The 23920-nt window shown below is 40.9% G+C and overlaps 1 protein-coding gene across 2 annotated transcripts in view; it reads left to right on the plus strand.

Moving 5' to 3' along the window:
- Window positions 1-23920, plus strand: part of FRMPD4 (FERM and PDZ domain containing 4) — a 316970-nt gene that overhangs the window by 269351 nt on the left and 23699 nt on the right. For both annotated transcript variants that reach the window (XM_075095499.1, XM_075095494.1), the window contains exon 5: window positions 16005-16050. In XM_075095499.1, coding sequence (XP_074951600.1) covers window positions 16005-16050 — 46 coding nt within the window. The remainder of the gene's footprint in view (window positions 1-16004; window positions 16051-23920) is intronic.

Raw genomic sequence — 23920 nt, forward strand, 5'->3', positions numbered from 1 at the left:
TGGTTTAATTTTCTAGTGCTCAGTACAGTGTGAGAGCTGGAAACCCAAAGCAGGCTGAATCAGAAATGCTTCCATATTTCAAATTCTGACTTACTAAAATAGAGCTTAAATAAGTAAAACAAAACATGTGGTTAACTGATAGCACCCTTCTTTACAACATGTATTTTAATGTGTTTTTCAGTGAAATCATCTTCCTTCCTGAGCTTAGCATTTTGTGCAGGGGAAGTTGATTAGATTCAGGACTTACAGTTACATTCCATGTAAGAGATATTTCAGTGGTGATTGCCGAAGTTCAGGAGAACTTTAATGAGAAGCAAACATCAACCAAAAATGTCAGTATTGTGTGTACTGGGTAACCTCACAATGTGAGCATTATCACAAGCTTTCATGAACCAAATTAATCACTTGGAAGGGGAATATAACAATTTAGGAACCACCAGACCAAATCAGATCCAAATCCATTTATTCCAGCATTTTGTATCTGATAGGACCGGTTCCAGTTGTTTCAGAGAAAGGTCAGAGAGACTACACAAGGACTTGTTTACAGAATATTATCTCTTGGGGAAGATTTATTTCTACAGGCCTTTTAATTAGAAAAAGCATAAGTATTTTTTCCTCTGTTTTTCTACACGTCCTCTAGCAGTCCTGAATACTCTTGGTGACTTCTGGTCTTTTTTTTTTCCCTTAAAAAGCAGCACAACAGGAACCTACAGGTTCCTGTTTTCCTCTCTTCTCTCCAACACACTGCAGCCTACAACATTACCTTCCCTTCATTGGCTGTACATATACTCAAAGATGTCCTTAGTGAATATATCTAATATGGATTCTTAAAGTAGAAATCATAGACTTACCATTGTCTCTCCCTTTCCCTTCCATCTTCCCCACTGTAGTGCATGAGAATGACTCTGTGTGCAAACCTTACCCATACTCTGCAAAAGGGAAGGACTCACATGTTTCCAGAGTAGTAGAATTTTCCAAATTACTTCTTCGTAGATGAACTAGAGGTAGGTGGCATCTGAAGGAGCTGGAATATTTCCCAGGACACAGGAAAAAAAAAGACCGCAGGTTAGAGAAGAGATGTCTCTTCTGCCCTTGCTTCTCATGGTGAACCCCAGGGGGGATGCAGCCGAGGCAGCCTGCCACTTCTTTCATCTCCCAGGAGAGAGATAAAAGGAGTGGCAGGTCTAAGTCAGCATAAGTCAGCTGTAGGGATCCATAAGCACCTGCAGTGGCTGGCTTTGTGTAACCAATGAATTTGGATGCAAGTCACCAAAACATGTGTTGCCTTTGGGACACCTGGGATTTTTTTTTGTCCAGGGCCAGGAAAGGAATAGCTCTCCAGGGCTCTGCTCAGACAGGGACACTGCCCCGACCTGGAGCAAGGCAGCAGCAGCACTGCAAATGAAGTTACAAAGTCACCACATCTCGCAAAACGTTGAGGTGCATCAGGCTGAATAAATGGGTTAATGATATTGGCAACTGCAGCATGCACAACAGCTAAGCAAAATTGGGCATTTGGTCTCACAGGATGAAGCAAATAACTAGGAGAGTGTATTCTTTCTAATTGCCTTTAAAAATGCTTATAGTATGTGGCTCAAATGCCGAACTTCAGGATTTCGAGGGGCAACAAAGATCCCCTTCATAGGTGACCTTCCTGAAGCTTCCCTTCTGGAGGTTGGATCTTCAGATGAGTCACAGGGAAGGTATGAACTCTGAGCGTTTCTCAGGAAGCTGCAGCTGGGGAGCGGGTAGGGGGAGAAAAGCAAGCAAATTAAATCCTCTCAGAGCTCTCTGATCTCCCTCCTCCACTTTTCTTTTTAATGATTGCTTTGAGAATCTGATTCTGTAAGGATACTTCTCTCCCCTGCCTCTTTCCTTTATACGATTTTGTGGCTGTTGATCCTTTGTAGACTAAGAGCTCATGCCCTGAGATTATCTTTTAGCATCACTGAAATGCAAAAAGTCATGATAGGACAGAATTAGGGAATGAAAAATACCTTGGGGGAGGGGGGGATTTGCAAGGTTTAAAAGACTTTTAGTAGTTGGATCATTTTCTGTAGAATCACAGATTAATAATTTTGAACTCTTTTTAAAATTTTTTTTATTCTCCTCTTGCCACCCATGACATGAGGAATTAGTGTAATGCACCTGGCCAGTTTTGCATCTTGTTTGGGTTGCAGGTGATAAAAATGTATTATCAGTGTTCTCTGACCTATCCGTTTAGAACTTGTTCTTGCTCTCATCCAGTTTTCACTGAGAGATTCAACCTAAAGGCCGAAATTATGCATAAGGATGGACTGTAACTGTTCTCCTCGCGTACACGTATGGGAAAAACTACTGACCTGTAGATGTGAAGAAACTGCCAGCCAGTACTCATAATCTGGCACTTTGCATCAGCAGTAAATGTAATTTTAAAATAATGGTTTAATTTTCTTTTTTAAAATCACATTTGCAGTCTAATTAGACTCCAGAGAAGTCTCCAGGTTGCCCAGAAAAATTACTGTGTGACTACATAATGAAGAGTATTATGTCCATTGGAACATAGGAGATGCTGTGGTGATTTCTGTCAGACTCAATTTTGACAAGTCTATTTTTAATCTTGCAGTGTGACATATAGCCTTTAAAGAACGTGTATCCTTTGCATGCTAAATCCTCTGTTACATCCCCTTTGAGAACTGAATTTTAATGCGCGTCCTTGGAACAAGGAATTTACTCTTGCACAGATAGATCATTGTCAGTGTGTACAAATGAAGAAGATAAGACTTTTGAAGCTTTTTTTTGATGCTTATCTCATCATTGCAGCTGAAGTGAGGGATATCTGTGGTGCCTAATGACTTCATCAACTAGCTTTAAATAAAAGTTCTCAACATACTAATGATGAAACGGAAGTATAAGCTGTTCAAGAGAAGAATGGGGTTTTTGCCCAAGAGAAGAAAACTGCAAAACCCTCAGGTTGTTCCTTATAGGAGTTACTTTGTAGAAGGGAAATGTTGATACCGCATACTTTTCAGACTCGTTGAATTTGTTTTGTTAGCTTATATAGGAGACATTTTTATGCAGCATACCTGAGTTAGCTCAGACTACAAGAGCCAGCCCTGCAGTGTCCAAAGCCAGGTAGTGGAGTTGAGGTGCACTAAAACCCTGTGTGCGGCCTACAGAGCAGCCTGCTGGCCTGTTTGTGCGTCTGACAGGCCAGGGTTGTTTTTTGAACAATAAAACTGCTCCCATACCTGATTGAAAATTCACTTCTATGAACTCCAGCTGTTGAAAGTTGAACCTTTAGCCCAAGCTTGTTGCCTGCAGCCATGCTAAAGATGGGAGAAACTGTTTGCAGCTGTTCCTCTGATTACGGAAAGCATCTAGAGAAGTACTTTAAGCTGTGGTACCTGATGCCATTAGACAGCTTGAGGTGAATCTCACCACCAAAGTGCTGTTAGGATGGGTGCCGGGGATAGTTGGTTGTGCTGGCTGGACCGAGCCTCTCGGCTGCGTTCTCTCATCTCAGCCCATTTGCAATTCACAGGCAAGCCTCTCTGCACTCTGCCTCGGAAACCTGCCGTCCGTGAGCGCAGCCCACGCTGGCAGCAGCACTGGCGTCGGCCCAGAGGAGATGGTTATGGACAGGCTGATTCAGAGCTGCAGCCGGAGGCAGCAGCGGTGGTGTGCCCTCACCCCTTGTGGTATAATGGCTCGTGCTTAGAGAGCACTTGTGTAAGGCGGCTGCCTGCTTAAGGGTTTTGTGTCAGATCGTTGCTCGATACAGTAGAGCGGCTTTGCCAGGCGCAGAGGCTGTGGCCTTGCCAGGGCAGCCTCTGTGCCAGGGCATGGCCTGCTCCCTCCCCAGCACCCTCGGTGCAGGGCGGCGCAGCTCCTGTGGGTCCCGCTGTCTGCAGGGGGTTTGGCGCTCTCCGGGAAAACATAAGTGCCCTGCCAAGCCACCCAGGGATGTAAATCTAGCTGAAAAAAAAAATAAAAAAGCAACTGTACCAGATAAATTATTTAGAAAATGCCTATAAAATCAATTTAGCAAGTTGCATGAAGTCACTCCTTTCTTCTTTTTTCCATATACCAATATCCATCTTCCCTCCCACCACCTTCTGGCTGCAGCTATATGGTGAGTTATATATTCGCCTCCTCCATGAACAGCTTCCCTCCTCCCCCTCACCATTTTCCTAAAGAGCAGAGAGACGTTCTACTGTCCTTCTCTTCAGTCCTGACTGTTACCCACCGCTTCTAAGGAGCAGGAGAGGACAGTGATAAAACTGGTTGATTTTCACTTTCTTTTTTTGCTGCAGCGCAGAGCGTGGCAGTGCTGCAGAGGCGGTGGGCTGGGGCTGGCCTGAATGCAGCACGTGTGCTAATCGTATCCCCAAGTGAACTTTAATCTGACTGGTACAGATAACGAAGCACCGGCTTGGCTCTGCAAGTGTGGGTGTTTTCTGGGGTGGGAATAACTGATATTGAAGAGAGAGGCATCGTATTTTTACTGCTGTTGTTAGCCATCCTATCTAGGCTAAAGCTCACATTGGTGCCTCCGACTGCACTGCCATTATGTCTTAATTTTCCGTTTGGCATTTTATGCTTGGTTTGTGTCTGCAGGGTAATTTTCTTCTCCCCTTTTCAAACATTCCTTTCCCCCCCCTATATTTTGCAATATTTTTGCATTTATCAAGGAAGAATTTCTGCTTAAGTGTAATTTCAGTTTTATCTCAAGGACCACATTTATGTGCAGCATACATTTGCTTTGTAACTTTTCTATGAGACTTGTATTAGTGAATCTTTGTCCCAAGGAAAAAGTAAAACAAATTACGTAGTTCTAGTCATACAGAAGAGGAAAAGAATTAAGGGTATAACAGCATAAATACATTATTAAGTTAACCAGCATAAATATTTAGATGTATTAAAATTAACACTAGAATAGCTGTTAAAAAGTCATATCTTATTAATTTTAGCACAATAAATAAATACATTTTTTTTAAAAAAAAAGGAGGGGTGAACCTTTTAATTTTAAACATTGTGGCTATATGGTGTATATTCATGTCTTTTTAATAACTTTTTTATAACTAATGTAATTTAACAGAAGCAAGTGGTTAATTGGTTGGCAACAATTCTGACTCAATTTCTCCTCATATCAGACTACATCTTAAATATATTAAACAATGTGTGGGGAGTAGTCTCTTTGGCTGCCCATCCAAACCATTATAAAATCACATTTGCCATCACTTATGCTGCTGCAGTGGCACATGGATATGTGTTTGGCATCTGACCAACCAATTTGCTATTGCAGACTCAGTAAGCAAAAATCATTCTGCATTAGTCTCTGCAGCTCAGTATCCCTCAATTCTCTTACCTTGCAGATATAGTACTACTACTAATAATAATAATCCCCACAAAACTCAAGCCACTGACCACTGAAACTTTTCTTAATGAGGAATTGAATGAATCTTTTGTTGGAACATTTATTTCTTAAAACTATTTCCGTCAATGTTTAATTATTTAAAACATAATAATAGCAGTGTGTTCCATAACAAAGAATAGGGGCACTCTTAGATTGGATCGTTCCACAAAGCAGATAGGACTTAAAAGCATAAAGAATAGTGTTCAGGCATCTGAAAGAAAAATACCATTTACTCTTTGAATGAACGTGTTTTTCTTAAGGAACAATAATAAAGCCAATAATATTGAACTGAGAACAGTATATAATATAGTGCTTGAAAATACAATATTCTTTAGAATTCTAGAGCTTTATCTCATTTCTGAATGTGTCTTCCTCTTCTTGATTTCTTTTTCTTTATTGGCTGGATTACTTAGAGCTAAGATAATGTCTGTGAAGGGCTTCCGTCACAAAATAGCCCTATATGAATGTTATGCATTATTAATAAAAACTCAGATAACTCTCTAAAACAAGATGCTCCTAAAGCATTTAACATTTCATCAGCAAAAGTTATCTGATGTTCTCCTTTTTAAAAAGCATTAAGGAAGATAAAAAATGGAATAGCTGCAGGAATGAAGGATGTATGTGAATGCCTGAACTTTCATTACTACATAGACAATGCCCTAATCTGAAAGTGAAAATGCCAGTGCAGTACAGATTATGAATAGCAGGTGTAATGATTTCTAATGCTTCAGTACAAATGAAGATGAAGCTCTGATCGTCAAAGATTATGGTTAATTTGTCACACAACAACATCTTTAAGGTTTTCTCTTTTTTAGTGATCTTTCCTCCTCTTTAATATGTAACTCCCATAGACCTCTTTTGCAATCTATTGATGCATGCATTGCTCCCCTACAGTTCCTGACAGTTCTTCAACTATCTTTTATTTCACTTCCTTATTTCCAATCTGAAAAGTGATTTCAGAGTACGCAATTTCCTTGTTTCTCAGCAAGGAACAACGAGTTTATACTAGTGTTTGTTTTAATCCATTGCCATAATTATTTATTCAGACTGTTTGGCATTAGATAATGCATTTCATTGAATTACCCTTTTTATTCATCTCTTCACTGCCACACTATCTAGATTGACCAAGCTTTACTGTGCAAAATGCTGCACCAGCCTATACAGTAAATCTGCTCTCTGTGCAAAGTATGTCCGCCGATGACAAAAATCAGAGTAGGGGGAGGCTGTTGGGAACATAGAAGCACTAATGAAGCAATATCTGCATTATATCGATGTCAGTATATCAACTGCTTAACTTTTATTAGAAGACTGGGTAGGCAAGGAAGAGCTCCTCCAGAGGCAGAGTTTCGTGAGGAGGGCAGCAGTGTCGCTTTGCCTGCTGCCAGAGGATGCTGTGACCATCACAGCAAGCACGCTTCCCCTCACATCCTTTCAAGTCATTGTGGCCTATAAGGAGCCACTTGTCAGACCAACTCCAGTTCCATGGTTAGTGGTAGCAGAGCTGCACCTTGCTTGTTCAATCACCAGTGCAGTTTTAACCAGGGCACAGAGTTACATTTCTATGAAATTAGCCATTATACGTGCCATGAAGTTTTTGTTGACTTCTCTGCTAACTTTATGGCATTTGCTGAAGGAAGGACAATACCTGATCCTGTATAAAATTTGTTTTATTGAAGTTTCTGAGCATGCTGGTACTGACAGACGCTGTTCACACACCGCTCCAGAGCTGTGCAGCACACGTCCAGAGATTTTTCCAGTCCTGTTCTGGAAGCCTAATTTAGTGTATTGTCAAGCCATCACCATATCCGTTGGTCTTTTGCTACTGATCTTTTTCCTGGTACTGTGTGACTCTTCAAATAATTATTATTTCTCTTTTATTCTTTTTTCCCCATTGTCAAGGTGTCCTCATCTAAAGCATGCCACTTAAAAAGAAGTAGCCCAGAATCGGTGAAATCAAAACTTTCACTTCCCATGGGGCATGAGAGGTCTGCTGCAGCAAGTAAAAGGATGACTGTTACTTTCTAACATAGTGTCAGCAAAAATTAAACCATTAAAAATAAACCATTAGAAGAGGGAATTTCCTTCCCAAGTGAAAATTTATGTTGTGTCTCTTTGAAAGAAAAAAAAAGAAAGCAGCAAGGTTTCATTATTTGAATATTAGAGTTACATTTGCTCTCTGAAACATCCTTTTTATTTGCTAGATCGTATTGTTAATCTCTGGTTAGCACTGAAATAAGTGAAAGGAATAACACCAATTTTCAGGGTTTGGAAAGTTGCCTCATCATTTCCTTCAGTTCTTTAGGCTTCCTTATTTTGTCTGTTTCCACTATTGAAGTAAAAATTCAGATGGCTATGTGACTGCATCAAGATGTCTAAGCAACTGATGGAAATTCAGTAGAGCACAAGAAAGCCTCTTTTAATCTAATTCAGATAATACAGAGGAACATGTGGGACCTGCACAGAAAAGCACTCAAGGTGTTGTAGTCCTTTTCTTTCCCTCTCCCAGGTAAACGAACTCTGAATCCAGTTTGCATATCCAGATGTATTTACAAAAATTTACAAGACTAGAACAATCTTGTAATTATATTTAGCATTTTTCAAATTAGATTTTGCTGTGACCACAAATGCAACCGTAACAAAGTTATGATGGCTCCATTTTTGAAGGTTGAAGTTAAGAAATGATGGAATAATCAGAATAGATTTCATAATTGTTGCCAGGTCTCTGGTGGCTGCACATGAGAATTAGTTCATGCCACTGCTTCAAAGCATAATCTTTCATGTCACCATTGGGTTGGATTTTGTGGAACGGTTAGAATTTGCCATGTCGTGCGTTTTGTTCTGCAACCTCAGTGTTTCGGTGCAGTCCAAATTCCTGCAGGTCCTCAGCAAGTATGTTAGTGCAAAAGGTCAGTGATACCAAGTTAATTGCATGGGTTTAACCTACCCAAGTAGCGTGTGCAGTGGGCAGCCGTCGCGTGCCTGCCTGCTTCTGCACATGGGCAGCTGCAGAACAGGAAAACAGCACTTAGCTCGCTTAGAAACCCTCTGGAAGGGCTCACCCAAAATGCCACGGAAATGCCATTTAAAAGTTACTGCTGTCTGATGGAAACAACATATTCTGGCAAATAAAGAGGAGAAAGTTTCAGGAGAGTGCAACTGCCCTTTCCAGGGTGAGACCACCCTGTTCTGTAAATGTTTTACTTTGATAGTATTGTATAGTAGCTCCATAGCACCATTCCTAAAGATGTCTTATCAATAGACAACTTGGGGCTGGCTTATATTGCATTTTGCTCATTGCACATTGAGAATTAACTTCTCGTCAGAGCTTCTGAGGCTTTGGCAGTTAATGATAGGAAAACTAGGACTGAAACATTGGCCTGGATGAGTGACCTGAGAGACCAATATTATCCCGCTTTATCTGTCTTTGATCCTTTAAAACTAATGTGCAGAAAGTCTAATTAGAAGAGGACAGCTGAACAATTAATTAATAGGGGAGTAAGTGCTACATTTTTCTCCTTGGCAGTATGGCATCTTCATGCAGCGTGAAGTAATTTATGCTGCGATCGCATGGCAGTAGCGTGCTAACGGTCAGACTTGGTGAAAGTCTCTTGGTGAAAGTCTCAGTCCATCAGATATGTATGCATGCCCATCTGGCTCTCAGTTTTTACACTGGCCAAAATGAGCAAATACTGATTCAGTTGGAGTAGACAACTCCAGTGTTAGTAACTCTACTTCATCCTGAGGTTTAACCCCAAGTTCTCCTAGGGGCTGAGGGAAACTCTCAGGGCCTGTGTAAGTAGGAGAAAGGTTGCTTAAGGAAGGCGACCCAGTCAGTGTAGAGTTTTCTGCATATTGCTGATATTAAGAGTTGTACTCCAGAATTAATTGAAGGCCAATGTAGTAAGAAGGAATTGGTAAGACACTGTCTAGTAGAGGACTGCAGGTAACATTGCTCAGCAGTTAGATAGCAGCCTTTGATATTTAGGCAGCCTTACCACGGGCTCTTGTACAGCACGCACAGGTATTTACTGTTTGACTAACATTTTGGTAACTCAGTTACAAAGATTATAGCCCTAAAGTTGAGAATATAAGCAACTGGACAACTTTGGGTATTTGTGGAGAGAAGGATGATTTTGGCTAGAGGTAAATACAGGTCTTCATAAAGCACTGAAATTCAAGAACAGCTTCTTTAAAGGGCTCACCTTGCCAGAGTGCAAATAAAGAAAACACATTGATTTTGGTACATGTGAAAGCTTGACAGATGGACAGCCTTAGAGAATGGGAGGCTTTTTTGTTCTCCAAGCCTTTACTGCAGAGGCATCTGAAATGGCATCTCCTGTATGAAAGCCTGCCAGTGTGCCACAGCCCTGATCTGAAGGGACCGCTTCTGTTGGAGGAAGCAAGTGTAATTCAGCCTGCAGACATGCTTGCTTCTTGGCCCCTTATGGAGACTGCCAACAAGGGTTCCAATTAGTGCCAGCTGCAGACTGTGACAATTTTAAAGATTGACTTTCACACCATGCCAGACCTTTAAAAGAAAGAAGAACATTTATATGAAATGCAATTTGCTTTGACAGTAATTTTCTGTATGCTATTATTGAAGTTATTTATGTTCAAATCAGAGTATCTTTTCTCTCAGCTGTGTTTCTGCTGCTGTTTGATCCTGCCGTGCAGTAGTAATCCCATGCTTGTATCTTTTATACTTTATGTAGCAGCGGTCATTTCAAACATCCATTACTTGCACAGTTTTTAGGGCTCAGACAATCGAACAGGAATTCTGTAAAATTCCCAGATTCTTGTGCAGATTGCTTCTGCCACTGCAAGTCCTCACACATTTAATGGCAGGGTTAAATCTGAAGGACCTTGTGAAGTAGCAGGGCTATTCAAATGGAACTGTGGGGTTCAGGAGTTCACAAGTTGAAGTTGCTTGGATGACAAGAGTACTTCACTGTATTGGCAGTGAGGCTAAGGGCAGGTAATACCATTAACAGTGGTGGAAGAAGCAGCCACCAGCTTTCCAACTATGAGTGTGATCCCTCTGCCTTCTGATACCAGGGATCCCAATGCACCCTCCCTGTCTCCAAAAATAAGACCTGAACACCATGGTCTTTGTGTTATATGCTCAGTCGTCCCAGGAAAAAACAGCATCTACCCTGATGCTCCCATTCACCTCCTAGGTTGTTCCTCATGTGTCTGCCCCCAAAGCAAGACCTTGGCCTCATCTCCCATCTCCTCTCTCTGTAGATAATGGAACCTTACTCCTCCTCCCCAAAGTGGGACCCCGCACCTCACCTTTGCAGTAGCGTACCTTATTTTGTGAGCCTCTTGCTACATTTCTTGCCTGCTGCGTTCCTGCAACTGCCTTCTGAGATGGAGTTGGGGAAGTAGTGCCATGAATGGCATACCCTACCTTGCCTGCATAGTGTGATGGCAGGATAGCCTGTACCTAGTTGTGTACAGGATCTTCAGAGAGACTTCCCGGAGGTCAGTGCAGCCAGCTGGACAGGCAGAGACTGAAATCCCACTGTCATCCTCCAAGCAGTTCTTGTGCCATATATTGGCAACCTCTTGAGAAAGTATGTTTTTCTGTGTTCCCCTAAAAATTGTCTGGAAAATATCCTTCTCCTAGGCTTGGAGAGGCCAGATTCTTCACCTGCTGCTAAAACAATGTTCATCTATGGATAGATGTAATGAAGAGGCCAGAAGAGATCTGCCCATAGTAGCATGGCTTCCAGCCTTGTTTAATCTATTGTACTTTTCAGTTAGAAGCTACTGAGTAATGGAAATGCTGCCTGTAGTTTGTGTGCTGCATTGTTGCCTTTGGAAACAGAGAGGGAAGAGCCCTGCACACCATGGCTCTTGCTGAGGGCATTCTCCAGTACAGAGGAGCTGGACTGCATGGGCTTTAAGTTTGTGTGTTTGTGTTTGTACAGCGCTGCTTCTCCTGTGACAAAATAGCCTTGGGGAAACGCGTAATCTTCTTAAAGCCTCTCTCCCCCTGTCCCTCTGTGTTGTTTCATGGGTGTTAATGAATACTGAGTTTGTCCGCTAGCTTATCAAGGTTGTCCTTGTCCACTAAGGCAGGCTGGCATCATTGCAGGACCTGGAGGTGGACTGGGGGAGGCTGCATGATAACAGCAAAGGATGAGGCAACACTGGGTTAAGATGGGTCTACTCTGTCCCATAGAGCTACCTCTAGAAGATGTGTTCGGCCCTGGAAATAAATCTAGGCAGATCTCTGGGACAAGCTGCTCTTTTCCACAGGAACTCTTGCTCATGACAAAAGTCTGGAGAGGTGAAATTTGGAGCTTCCTTAGGTATGACGATAACCACTGTAGAACAGGTTTTATGTAAAAATGTATATACAGCTCAAATCAAAATGATCCTTTTGAAATAATTTGAAATGTACTACACTAGAGTGACTTTCCAAACTCTGTTCATTATTACTGCCTTAATCTTCATAATAATGAAAGATACTCAAATGCTGAATGATTTTTCTGTAGCCTTAGATGCTAGAATTTGAAGATGAGTTGCACTTTCCTTAGCTTTGAGCGGGGCATCTGAGGTCACCTGTTACATTTTGTAGTTAGTTTTTGACCTACTAATTTCATTTTCCTTACTTCAAAAATGTAGTGTGAAGCATGATGCAAATCACGGCATCACACTCCATAACTGTGAAATTCAAACCTTTCTCATCAATAGTGAGACCCAAGGTGAAACAGAAGATCCTGAAATAGCAGAGAACAAAGCATTTCAAAAGAAGGGTTTCAGAATTTGGTGTTCGGTGTGAGTGAAACGGAGATAAGATGGTTAAGAGAAGGATTTTTCTTAATTGCATTCCCTGTAAATGGTATTATTTATTATGTGTCAGTTCCTAAATATAATTAATAATTTCCCATTCTCAGTTCTAAAGAGTGAGTATAGGTAATTATATATATACTTCCTCTTTATTCATATGCTATATTTGCTGCAGGACACACAGATAACAGAGCCACTTATTCCATATGGCTCAGACACTGGGAATCACCCCATGTCCCTTGTCTGCCCTCACATCCCTTCCTCTCTTCCGGCTAGAAGGAAACAGAATTCATTTCTAACCACAAGTTCACAGATGAAGTCAATGGCTGGCATTGTAGCTGAATGCTAGCGCCTCATGTAGCCTGAGATGTGGGATACTTAGTAATACAATTTTAACCTTTATAATGCGTCATAATTTGATTCTTGAACCATCTATATTCTCTCCTTGTTACGGCCTAAGTAGCTGTAAGGAGTAGGGAGACCAGACAAATATAATCATCATGCGGGGCACAAGGAAGGACAGAGGGATGAATCACTGAAATTCCCATCGAGTTTTTAGATTCTAGTCTTGTTCTCACCATTTGATTCTAACGTCAGGAAATGAAAGAAACATGATGATATTTTCTTGTGGTGTTGGTGTTAGCTGGTCAGATGGCAGAGTACCCAAAAAGTGCACAGCTGTTGTCCAAGCTTGGAGTTGCAGATGTTTGGTCTTGAGTGACTCTAAAAGAGTATGTAGATGTAAAAGATAAACAGTTAGGTTGTGGTTGAGTAACTATGAAAGAGAATAAAATATCTATAAATACACTTTTTTTTTTTCCTTTAGTCACATTCTTAAAGGGGGAAAGATGTGTCAGGGGAAAGTAAGACTGCAAATGGTTTTTTTTGGCCTTTGCAACTGTCTTTCAGAAGTTGTTTAAAAGAAGTAGCTCACATTTAAGTGTGATGACATAGTTTATGTAATCATGTAATCTAATCTAAACTGTTTATATGTTCTACTGTCACACATGGACAAACATATGCACACACCATTTAAGCTACAAAACTTACAGATCACAGAACATGGTCAGTGATTCCACTGGTTTTCCATTACTGTGATATGTACAATACATGGTGCGATTGTCAGCCTCCAGTGCTGCGCAAGAGTTATCAGATATATAGAATTTGCTAACAGTATTGGAAGTAGAAAGTGGTGTGCTGTGGTATAGAGTTTTGGCATCATGAGTTGAGAAGGTTTTAAAACAAGTGGAGGAGTCGTGACTGAGTACTGCAGATCAAAAAGCTGCTGATTAAATATTTAGTCCTTTTTAACTGTGCTGTTTTTTGTATGTAGCATGTGTTTTATAGGAAATGTTTTCTCTAATGATGAGGGGACTGTATGTGGTGCTTGACACCTGCTTTATGTACGTGTAACATGTTTGGGTACGGATACTCCAAATGGCCTTATTATAGCCTCAGATGTTGAATGAACAGTCCAGGGTCTAGCATCCTTTCACGGCAAGTGATTATCCTGTGAAAAAGTCTTGTCCCCAGAATAAATCTTTTGACCTTTTGGTTTATAAAAGCTCTTGTTAGTCTAGGATGAATCTTGCCTACGCTGGCACCTGGACAGGATTAATCCAAGAATAATGAAGAGCTCTAAAACTTTTTAAGGAGAAGCTGATTTTCTTTTTTAAGGGCAACTCTCTAAGGTAGCTGGACTGCAGGAGGCAGGGGTGGTGGAAATCTTACGTTGCATGAGAAACATAAATTAGCAGGTCAAAAGTAATTGAAGAGGTCAGCTGGGCGTGGAGTAGTTATCCCAGGGCTGCAGTTTATCCCATAGCTGACAACTGCAGGCTTTTTCATCTACTCACTTGCCTAGATTAATATAGCAGTGACAAATTGGATAGGTATGGATAGCATAGTGTGACTTGGAGATTCTTGAAATAAATTACATTTCTTATCACATGTTTTCAGATTCCCAAAAATGTGGTAGTTAGAATACAAAAAAAGTAGAGGGAATCCTATTGTTAGCCGAAACAGAATGGGGATTGCTTTCTTTTTAAATTATAAGCTATAAACTCTTCAAGAATAGCAATGGAGAATACTAAAAAATGATTGTGGAGATTTCCAAAACTGTAGCTTACAGACCTGAAAAATGAACAGTAAATTTTCAGAAATATGAGCACTGTAAATAAAGGCTGTTTCATGATGGAATAAGCCATTTCTAGAGTTTAACTTTGGAACATGTTTTGTTGAAGTGAAAAATAATTGTGGGAAACTACTTTAAGGAAAGTAGTTATATCTGGAGGGGATAAAATTATGCTGTTTTGTGGCAGAATATTTAATTTTCACCACATGTAGCTCCTCATTAATTTTTTTGAACTTTCTAACTCAATTTTATTTCTGTTGTTCGAAGCTCAGATAAGCAACCAATCCCTCCCTCCTTTTGAAAAGTCTACCTGTACTCATATTGTAGTGATACAAATATCTGATAAGAGGAGTAAAAATTGAAGCTTAACAAATTTTTCTTTAGTTAGGGGTTATTTGGTCAGACCTTGCCCTTTGTGTGACTGATGGCTTTGACAGAAGTAGAATTTGCTATCCCAGTTGGCCTTCAGAGATGTTTTGGCTTCATCAAGTATAGCCTGACTTTCCAGACCGATTTCCTGACCGGGCCTTCGTCTCTCCTCTGTTTTCTTTGCTTTTTGGCTTTTTAAGTTGTGTATCAGTGGTGTGAATATGCATGTAAGGTGACACTGTATAAGACCAATACAGTGCGATTTATTTTAGTGAGCTCTGCTGAACAGGTCAGGCATGCCAAATCAGTTGCACTTCAGTTAGCCAGGCAAGAAACCACATAAATAAGCAATTAATTGTGTTTGAAAGTAATAAAACCAGCAGAAAATCAACTCCATCTCAACAAAATGGCAGCTGAACTTTTCTTAGCTAATACTGCCCTCAGCAGCCATCTGACCAACAATGTAATGTAAGAGATATTGACTCTGATTGGCTTCTCTTCCCTCTTCTTCCACTTTAGCCTTATTTTTCCCCAGTTATCCACCCCCAACTGCCCACCAGTAGTCAAAATATACATTTGTTATTTTTCTAGACCACTTAATCATATAAAGATTCCTAATAATTTTTCTCTTTATCCTGTAAATCTGTTGGGTTTTTTTAGAGCTGCTTATATGTTTTCCATTTACTAGTTTCATCCTAAAGAAGAGCTGTTCAATTTCAAAGAAAAACCTTTCTTTAGCAATATTGTAAGAACGTAAAAATTCTAATGAGGGTGTTCACCAAATGTTATTATTTTTCCACCCATTTAAGAAGGCGAGCTAGAGAAAAAATGGAGGCTAAATTTTGTCCTGATTTTTCTTTTGAAAACACAGCTGTTTTCAGATAAATTTGGCATGAAGAGCACAAGAGCTAGAAGGTATAAAAAGTGACTTGCATTTGTAACGTAGGTGAAAGAAATTCATAGTCTATAGATGCTGAACTGATAGGATTAATCAAATGTTATTCCATTCCATTCTTGCTGGAGAAAACCGTTATTGCAGCATGCAGGTCTCTCTGACTAAGATAATCTTTCATAGTATAAACTGTAAAGTTAAATCAATTCATTTTGTTAGATTGGGAAAACTTATTTTTTAATATCCATTGTTATTTTGGCATATTATTCATCTCTCTAATTCTCTGCTATGGGATTGTAATAAACATTTTGCCATATAACTGCGCTTTTCTCCATTAAAAAGAAAAGCTGGTTATCTGTAGTGAATAAAAGTACGAATCTTTACTTGATTTTACTTTCTTTTTCTTTTTATAGAAGCTGCAAAGAATCAATCCTTCTTACTGTTGTTCAACCTTACCCTGTAAGTATCATTGGTGTTTTCTGAATTAGTTTCCTAGCAACATAGCAGCTTTTTTTTTCTGCCTATATTCTGTGTGTGTCTCTACCTTATCTGTGCAATAAAAAGAAATAAGTGAGATAAGGGCTGTGTCTCTTAAAGGTGATGTTTAAGACTGTGTTACTGTGTCCTGCTCTCAAAGACTGCATTAGCAAGTTAAATAATAACAGTATCTTTAAACTCATACCAGGAAGATAGGGAGAGCATGATGCTGAGTTCTGCTTCAGTTTCTGATCTGTTGTAGCTTCTGGGTTTTTCTTGATTCTGCCTCGGTCCCACAGAGCTACGCTGCCATATCAAACCAGCTGTACCTTATGCAAGGGAGGGCTCTGCCTGCATCTCCAGCCCAGGGCATGTGGAGGTGAGGGGAAAGAGACAGACAGGCGATTGCGTGAGGCTGGCTTAGAGGGACTTGGAGAAATTGCAGCCCACCTCGGAGCTGGCTGATGCGACGTGCCTTTGCACCTTGCTCAGCAGTTTGTGGGAGTGGGTTCATGACCTGTCGGCTCAAACCCATCTCCTGTGAAAAAGTAGAGAAGCCAAGCCAGGGGAGGAAGCGCATCTCTCTCTTCCCATACTAACATGCACAGCTGTGGGTACCTTGCAGGCTGCTGAAGGGCCTCAGCCATGCATCAAGGGTGATTTCAGATTCAACAGGTCCCTTCAGCTCCCTGTTGGCTAGCCTGATACAAAACACTTCTGATTCACAAGGGAAAATTGTGTCCTTTTCACCCAAAAAATAAGAGGTGATATGGATTTGACGCAAAGATGCAAAACCAAGTTTATCTGACGAAGCTGCCAAAATATACACCTTGAAATGCAACTTGGCCAGTGCTGTGTGGCTTCATACTACTCGTTAGCCTTTCTGGCTGGTTTAGAGGTGTCTGTGTAGTTGTGCTGCTCCTGTACCCTTTCTAGAAGCCAACCTGCACAGCAACTAAATCATGGGGGAAATGCACACGTTCCACAGCAAAACCAGGCAGGGGCTGCTGCTCTGCAGTGAGACCACTAGCAGCAAGGTGAGCTGGGAACTGGTCAGCATCAGCCACCTTAAATGAAAATGCAGGCATGGTCTGACTAAACAAAGAAACCTGACCACCTTTAAAGCTTGCTGGACTACAGCCAGTGGTTTTGATCACAGGGAATATATATAATATGGGGGAAAAGAAATCCTCACCCACTTGCCTTTGTTATGCAGGTTGCCTTGTTTCATCCATTGACAGGCTTCATTCTTTTCTTTAAATGTCAGGTGAAGAAAGGGCATGTGCTGCAGTGCAAGTATGCATAGCCCTTAAAAGTGGACAGTAAAGTGTAGTACTATATGTCTGTGAGATGTTGTGGCCCATTATCACTGTGCTGCTGGTATGAGAGCAAGTCTGTATGTACTGAACCTAAAGGAAGCTGAAACCCAAATGAACTGTGCACTCCCTGTTCAATGGGAGACCTTAGAGCACAGGTACAATCTTCCTCCAGCCTTTGACTTGGAGAGGAAGGAAAGTCATGACCTGTTATCTTCCTGGCTCTTTGGGTCCAAGCCCTGTTTGAGGCCTGACAACGCAGAATCTGCTCCTCCCATTACATTGCACCAACAGCTAATCAATAAGTGAACTACCTCTAGATGTCACTGAGCTAGGAATGGTACTGAAACACTTTGCTGTCCTGTCAGCCATTTGGGCTGATCTGCCCATCTTATAGGTGTGTTTGTGTTGCCCTGCTCTGGCATGTCTCTCAGAGTCCCCCAGCTCTACCTCAGCAGACAAAGCACTTGTGGTTTTGGGGGAGGTGGATGTTTTATCTCATGTAGGCGTGAAATTGTCTCCCAAGAATGTCCACAAAACAGTCAGAAGATACAACCGATGTATGCATATTGGTGCTAGCCTTAATTGACCCATTTTTATCCCAATATCAGAATGCTTAAGTGGCATGAGCTTAGTTGGGAGAGCCTCAGCTGCAGGACTGTTGCACCCTGCAGATCTCCTCTGGTTTGTGCACTCTTATTGTACCTTCCTACCCGTCCAGACCAGGGTCTCATTGATTCGTAGCATCCTTCCCTTACCACTTTCAAGCCCAAGTTCTCCTGCAGTAGAAATGAAGGTGTGCATAGGGATGGGGAGCAGTTGGGATGCTGCCAGCGTGTGCAGCCAAGTTTGAGCCCTGAAGCGGTGCAAAGTCCCCAGTTTATGTAAACCCTGGGCTGTGAAGTCTCCTGGGGACACCTGAGTTGCCTTGACTATTTGGTCCACGCTGGCCCTCAGACTGCCGCTACATTACTGTCAGTAGTGCCTGAACCTGTTAGGTGACATCCCTCTCAGCTCTGCCAGCCTGGATGTTGCTACACTCCAGTTGTGTACGTGTCCTGGTCTTTTGTGCAGTGGGTCCTCTGGCAAATACATTTTGTCTTACAGTTTGGAAATAATATTTGTCTTCAAAAATTACGATGCACATGTGTTTTCCCCTTTTCTTTAATTTTGCCTCCTCCATTTCTCCTTTTATTATTTTGCCAATAAAACAGGAAAGATGAAGTAGAAACCAGACAAAGGAAAAGTAAGAGCTTTTAAATAAAGACTAAACTTCTTCCCCATTCTTGGCAGAAATACATCTTTACAAACATTTCATCGATCTCCCTTCTTGATGGTGAACCTTTTCTTTCTATTGTTGCATGAAAAATATCTGCCAAGATGGATTACAAGAGTGCGGTTTCTTAATTGTTTTTATTTGTGCTATTTAGAGTGTGTTTTGTTTTCATGCTTTCAAGTAACCGTCCTGTATGACTGCAGGTGAAATTAGACATAATCTAGATTTATAGTACTCTATAGTTCACTTAGTACTTTTTGAAAGCTTTTGCGGATCATTTTTGCTTCGTGCACTCGGTTTTGTTTAATGCTTAAACTCATTAAAATTTCATTTTAATTATGACCAAACCAAAGCATTAGGCTATCTTTTTCTTCCCATCAGTCTACAAATTTCTGCTAGGTTCATATCACCACTGCTCCTAAGGAGGTCACTGAACACCTAAGCAGTGGAAGCAGTCCAAAGATTTGGTTTCTGGAAGTATGGCATTTGGTTATGATTTCTGACCATTTTATTCTGTAAATGGACTATCTCATTCTGATTGTTGCCTTATTAAGTTTTAAGCATTACTCAAATAACTTGCTTCTTTTGATATCTGTTCAGATTTTATGTGTAGAGATCATGTGATAGGTTTCTTTCATGATTAATCTCTTAAGCTCCTTGGATGTAGTCCAGGCCCGACTGAGATCTATGGCAATTTTGCTGAGCATAAATTCTGCAACAGGAAAAGGATAAAATCTTTTTCTATTTTGAAAGAGATTCTTCTTGTTACAGCACATTATATGTCTGAGACAGAACGTCTGCAGAAAAAACTATGATAAATAACACTTATTTATGGATCGTAATGATTGTGGCAAAAATCCTACTGAGTATTTCACAGTATTTTTCACACTGCTTTGCCTTCTGGAGTCGTGCAACAGCAGCCCTACCATATCTAGACTAGTGGTTATAAAGAAGGATATAAAAAAGAAACATGTTTGTCACAGAGACTTCAAAATCTAAAGTGAAAAAGTCTCCCAAGGTGTAGTTTTAGAAATCATTTGGAAGTCAAACATGAGCATTTTGAACAAGATGATTTTTGACTGCCTGAAGTTGTGAAGTTGATGTAGAAATGATGGCTTCTTTTCTTTGAATGTGTACATTTTTTACAGTCATCGTGAGGACCACCTTCACTGCGTAACTTCCACAGCAGCTTTTTGGTATGGTCGGTTCCGTGCATAGCTTTAATCCTGCTCAGGGGTGGATCAAGGTGTGGTTAATGACAAACGCGCCATCACTGTGTTACCTCCTGGAAGTGCTGGCTGGTCCATGGCCACTGTCCCACCACTCTTTGCTGTTTGAAGCAGCCCCATCTCATGTCAGACCTGTGCTGCACAGCCTTTCTTCTTCCACCTGTGAGGTGCAAATCCCAGTGAGCACTGCTGCTACTGACCTTTCTTCCTGGAGGCCTCCTCTTAGCCTATATGGATTTTTCTGTAGTGTAGTTATATGAAATACACGATCTTTTGAGCAGTGAAGGCTGTGAGAAAATTCAGCGTGAACTTCCATGTTACTTGTTTCAGCAAAGTGGAAAAAAGCCTCTCCACCCTTCAGCCTGTCCACCATTTTCTCCTTGTAGTTCTGCACCACCCCCCACCATTTGCCATTAGGTCTCTTTTCCCACTTCATTAGCCCTTTCTCCCATCTCAGGTGGGTTATCATTCATATAGTCCTTCATTTGTTGATTTTAGCCTGGGTTTGTATGGGGTGAAGGTTTCTTTCATTCCCAAAGGTCCTCATCTTTGCAGAGGGCTCAAAGTGGGGCTCAAAGTAGTACAGCATGGCTGACTTTTTTTTTTTTTTATACTTTTCTCTACTTGATTAAGAGCACTCACTTTTGTGTGAGAGGTAATCATGAATGTAAAGGGTTGAACTTTGGAGAGGCAGAATCCCAAAAGACCAGTAGAGGGGATTTTATGGAGGACCTCCACATTTAATAAATGTAGAGATAGATTGCCCAGGCCCATCTAGTCACAAGAAGAATTGCAACATCTGCACGTTCCACAAAGTCTGAAGCTGACCTGTGGTTTCACTCATGGTTTTGGGGACAATCCCAGTAAACTAGGCTGTCGTTTACTGTAGATGGAATGGGTTGGATTTTCTCAATGGCTGCATTAAAGTAAGGTTTGGCTATTCATGACCTTACAGGTTCATGTTATACATGTATGGGACTAATAATCAGACCATGATTACCATCTAAAAATAGTAAAATATAAATCATGCAAATAGTAAAATATAATTGTCTATGATGGATCACCAACTTTTAAGAGAGAACCCAAATCTGACCACTAATTCAGCAATTAACTTTGTGCCAAGAGTTTAACAAAGAAATATTCCTGATGATGATCTGTCCGTGCCCTGTGGTTGTAACAAATTACTGCATGGTAAAACTTGTGCACGTTATTGCTTCCGTGTCCTTACCTGCTCTTCTACAACGCTCTTGTGAGCCAGTGCAGTTGTTCAGCCTTGCTCACCGCTATGAATGGCGGTATTTAGTTTGCCTTTGGGTATTATGTACTGTTCCACTTAATAAATTTAATTCTTCCTCTTACTCACATTTTATTTGCTTGCTAAATTTTGTCTCATATAATTGCCTTTAGGGATGGACCAAAAAGCCAACACATTTTTGCAGTCATGCAATTTTTCCTTATTTCCTAACAAACATAGTATTTCATATCAAACTAATGACTAATTTTAAGTAACAAAATTGATTGCATATATAGAATTAATGACTATTTAAAACTTCGGTGTTTCTGTCAGATTTTGGCACTTGTTGTCACAAAGCATGTTTTCTTTTCACCTTGTGACTGTCCATACTGCTGCCTTGTTTTATTTCTTTATGGTAGCTCAGTACTGCACTATCCTCTTCTAAATGCTAAATCCTTCTTTTTCTTGAGCACCAGTAAAGTTTTTGTTGTTGCAGCACCTCTGTTGGCAAGAGCACTCAAAGGAGATTTTGCAGCAAATAAAAACGATTTCACTTGGAATCTTCCCCAAATTACAGTTTACCTGCAAAAGCAGACAAAGTACTAGACAGTCTTATTTTCATCAAAAAAGAGTTTCCCTCAGAATGAAGGATATTGTTTCTAAGAGCTATCAGAAAATGACCTGATATAATGCCACTGACAAAAATAGGATCTAATTTGGAAAAGTCCAGAAAATGAGAAAAATAACATTTTCCAGAAAGTTTCCTCTTGTTATAGCAATCTCTCATGTTTTGACCCTGCTGATGGGATGCCCATTGATTGAAGTCCCTAGTAAGTAGGGTTCAAAGGAGGGCCTCGGTCTTCGCTATCCTTTCATCCAAGCAAACCTCTGTGCAACGCTTCATTTCTTTTGTTAGCAGTTTCTCAACGTAGTGTTGAAATGATCAGCTGAATTTTTACTGAATTCTGTGCAAACAAGTAAAAATTATTTAAATTCCTGATAAATTTGAGCTTTTAGCAGGCAACAGTGCTTAGGTCACACTGTGAAGTTTGTGGGGTTTTGAAGCATTTCGACTACAAGGGGCGATGGGCACAAGTTGGAACACAGGAAGTTCCACCTCAATATGAGAAAAAGTTTCTTTCCTGTGAGGGTGCCAGAGCAGGGGCACAGGCTGCCCAGGGAGGCTGTGGAGTCTCCTTCCCTGGAGACATTCAAAACTCTCCTGGACACGTTCCTGTGCCCCCTGCTGTAGGTGTGCCTGCTCAAGCAGGGATGAGATGATCTCCAGAGGTCCCTTCCAACCCCTACCATTCTGTGTGATTCTGTGACTTCTTGTTAAAATGTGTCCTCTCGTTTTGCAAAAGTCACTCTAATTAAGCTGTTTCTATCTGTGACAATGCAAATACTTTACTTGCAGTGATAAATGTTCTGCATTAGTGTAAACACCTCCTGCTTAAGGTCATTAACTGAGGATAATGGCTTCCATTTGGCTAAAAGATGGAGTATCAGAAACAAATAACCGTGGTGCTCTGAGAATCATTAATTGATAGCATTCTTCACCTACAAACCTGAAGACATTAAAATAGAACAGCACATCATCTTGCTGATTCTTTGTTAGACAAGCAAGTTTCAACAATCAAACCCAACTGTTTTCTGAGGTTTTTGCTGCACTCTTTTGAAACAATTCCTTTCTCAAAGAGAAAATGTCAAGTGCCAAGTTGATGCAGAGGTAGAAACAATGAGATTGTGCAATTAAATGCAAAAGCTGTGCTATTACTCAAACCTTTAGCCAGCAGAGAACATTCCCCCAAATGCCTAGCACAGCTGTTCTCATTTTTCTTACACCCCCTGGTTCATAGTTTGAAGCTTTTTAGAAAGCAGTCTGCTTCCAGGCTCACCCAGAGTGTCTGGCAAGGGGCGAGAGTCCTGACCACGTTGCTGCTGCAGAAGTGGGAAGGGAGGGAAGCCCCATGCTTTATGGCAGACCATGGAATGCTTCCCTGGCTATGCAATATGTACATTGAACCCCCAACCCGGAGCGGTTAGTTTTTGGGAGCTCACATATGTTCAAATCTTTCAGTTTTTTTGGACTCCCCTATCACATTTTTGCAATAACATAATTTAGGTGTTTATGCCCCCTCCATGTGACTTCTGAGGTTGCAAAGAGGAAAAGAGGAAGGTTGTAGAGCGCGACAGAGCCACATAGCGGTTTGCCAGATTTGCTGTGTGGGAATAACCTTGCCAGAATCCAGAAGAAAATTTGGCAGTCTGCCTGTAAAGAGAGGCCAGACTGGTGACTCATCTGCGATCAGAGCAAACAACTGTAAAAAGCCTCTTCCAGCAAGAAGTGAAAGCCACTCTTTTCCCCTTGCCCTTAGAAGGGAGAGCCAGTAACCTACTCCTATAGCTGTGCTGCCCCGTTGCAGCGGGAATCAACATTACTTGGTTGCCATATAGACTATCCCACTTACACACTGCAGAAAGGGAGCACATGGAGAGGAGGAAAATCTTAAAATGCATGTGTAGAATTATTATATTAATCATGGTATTATTGTATACTGTGTCTTTCTAGGAATTCATCTCTGGAGTACAATATTTAAGCATGCTTCTTCAGCGTTTCCATGTTGTCACTTCTTGCTGAAGAACTGTTTTGGGCCCCCCACCCTGAGACATTAACTTACACACACGCACACTTTTCTTTCTTTCTTTCTTTTGGTGGTTGTTTCAAATCTTCTGGAGGACTTTCTGCGTTTTTCAGCACTGGCTGTGGAAGCTGAGCTTGGTTTAATGGGGTTGA

Source organism: Phalacrocorax aristotelis, chromosome 1 (genome assembly GCF_949628215.1).
Source record: "Phalacrocorax aristotelis chromosome 1, bGulAri2.1, whole genome shotgun sequence".
NCBI lineage: Eukaryota > Metazoa > Chordata > Aves > Suliformes > Phalacrocoracidae > Phalacrocorax > Phalacrocorax aristotelis.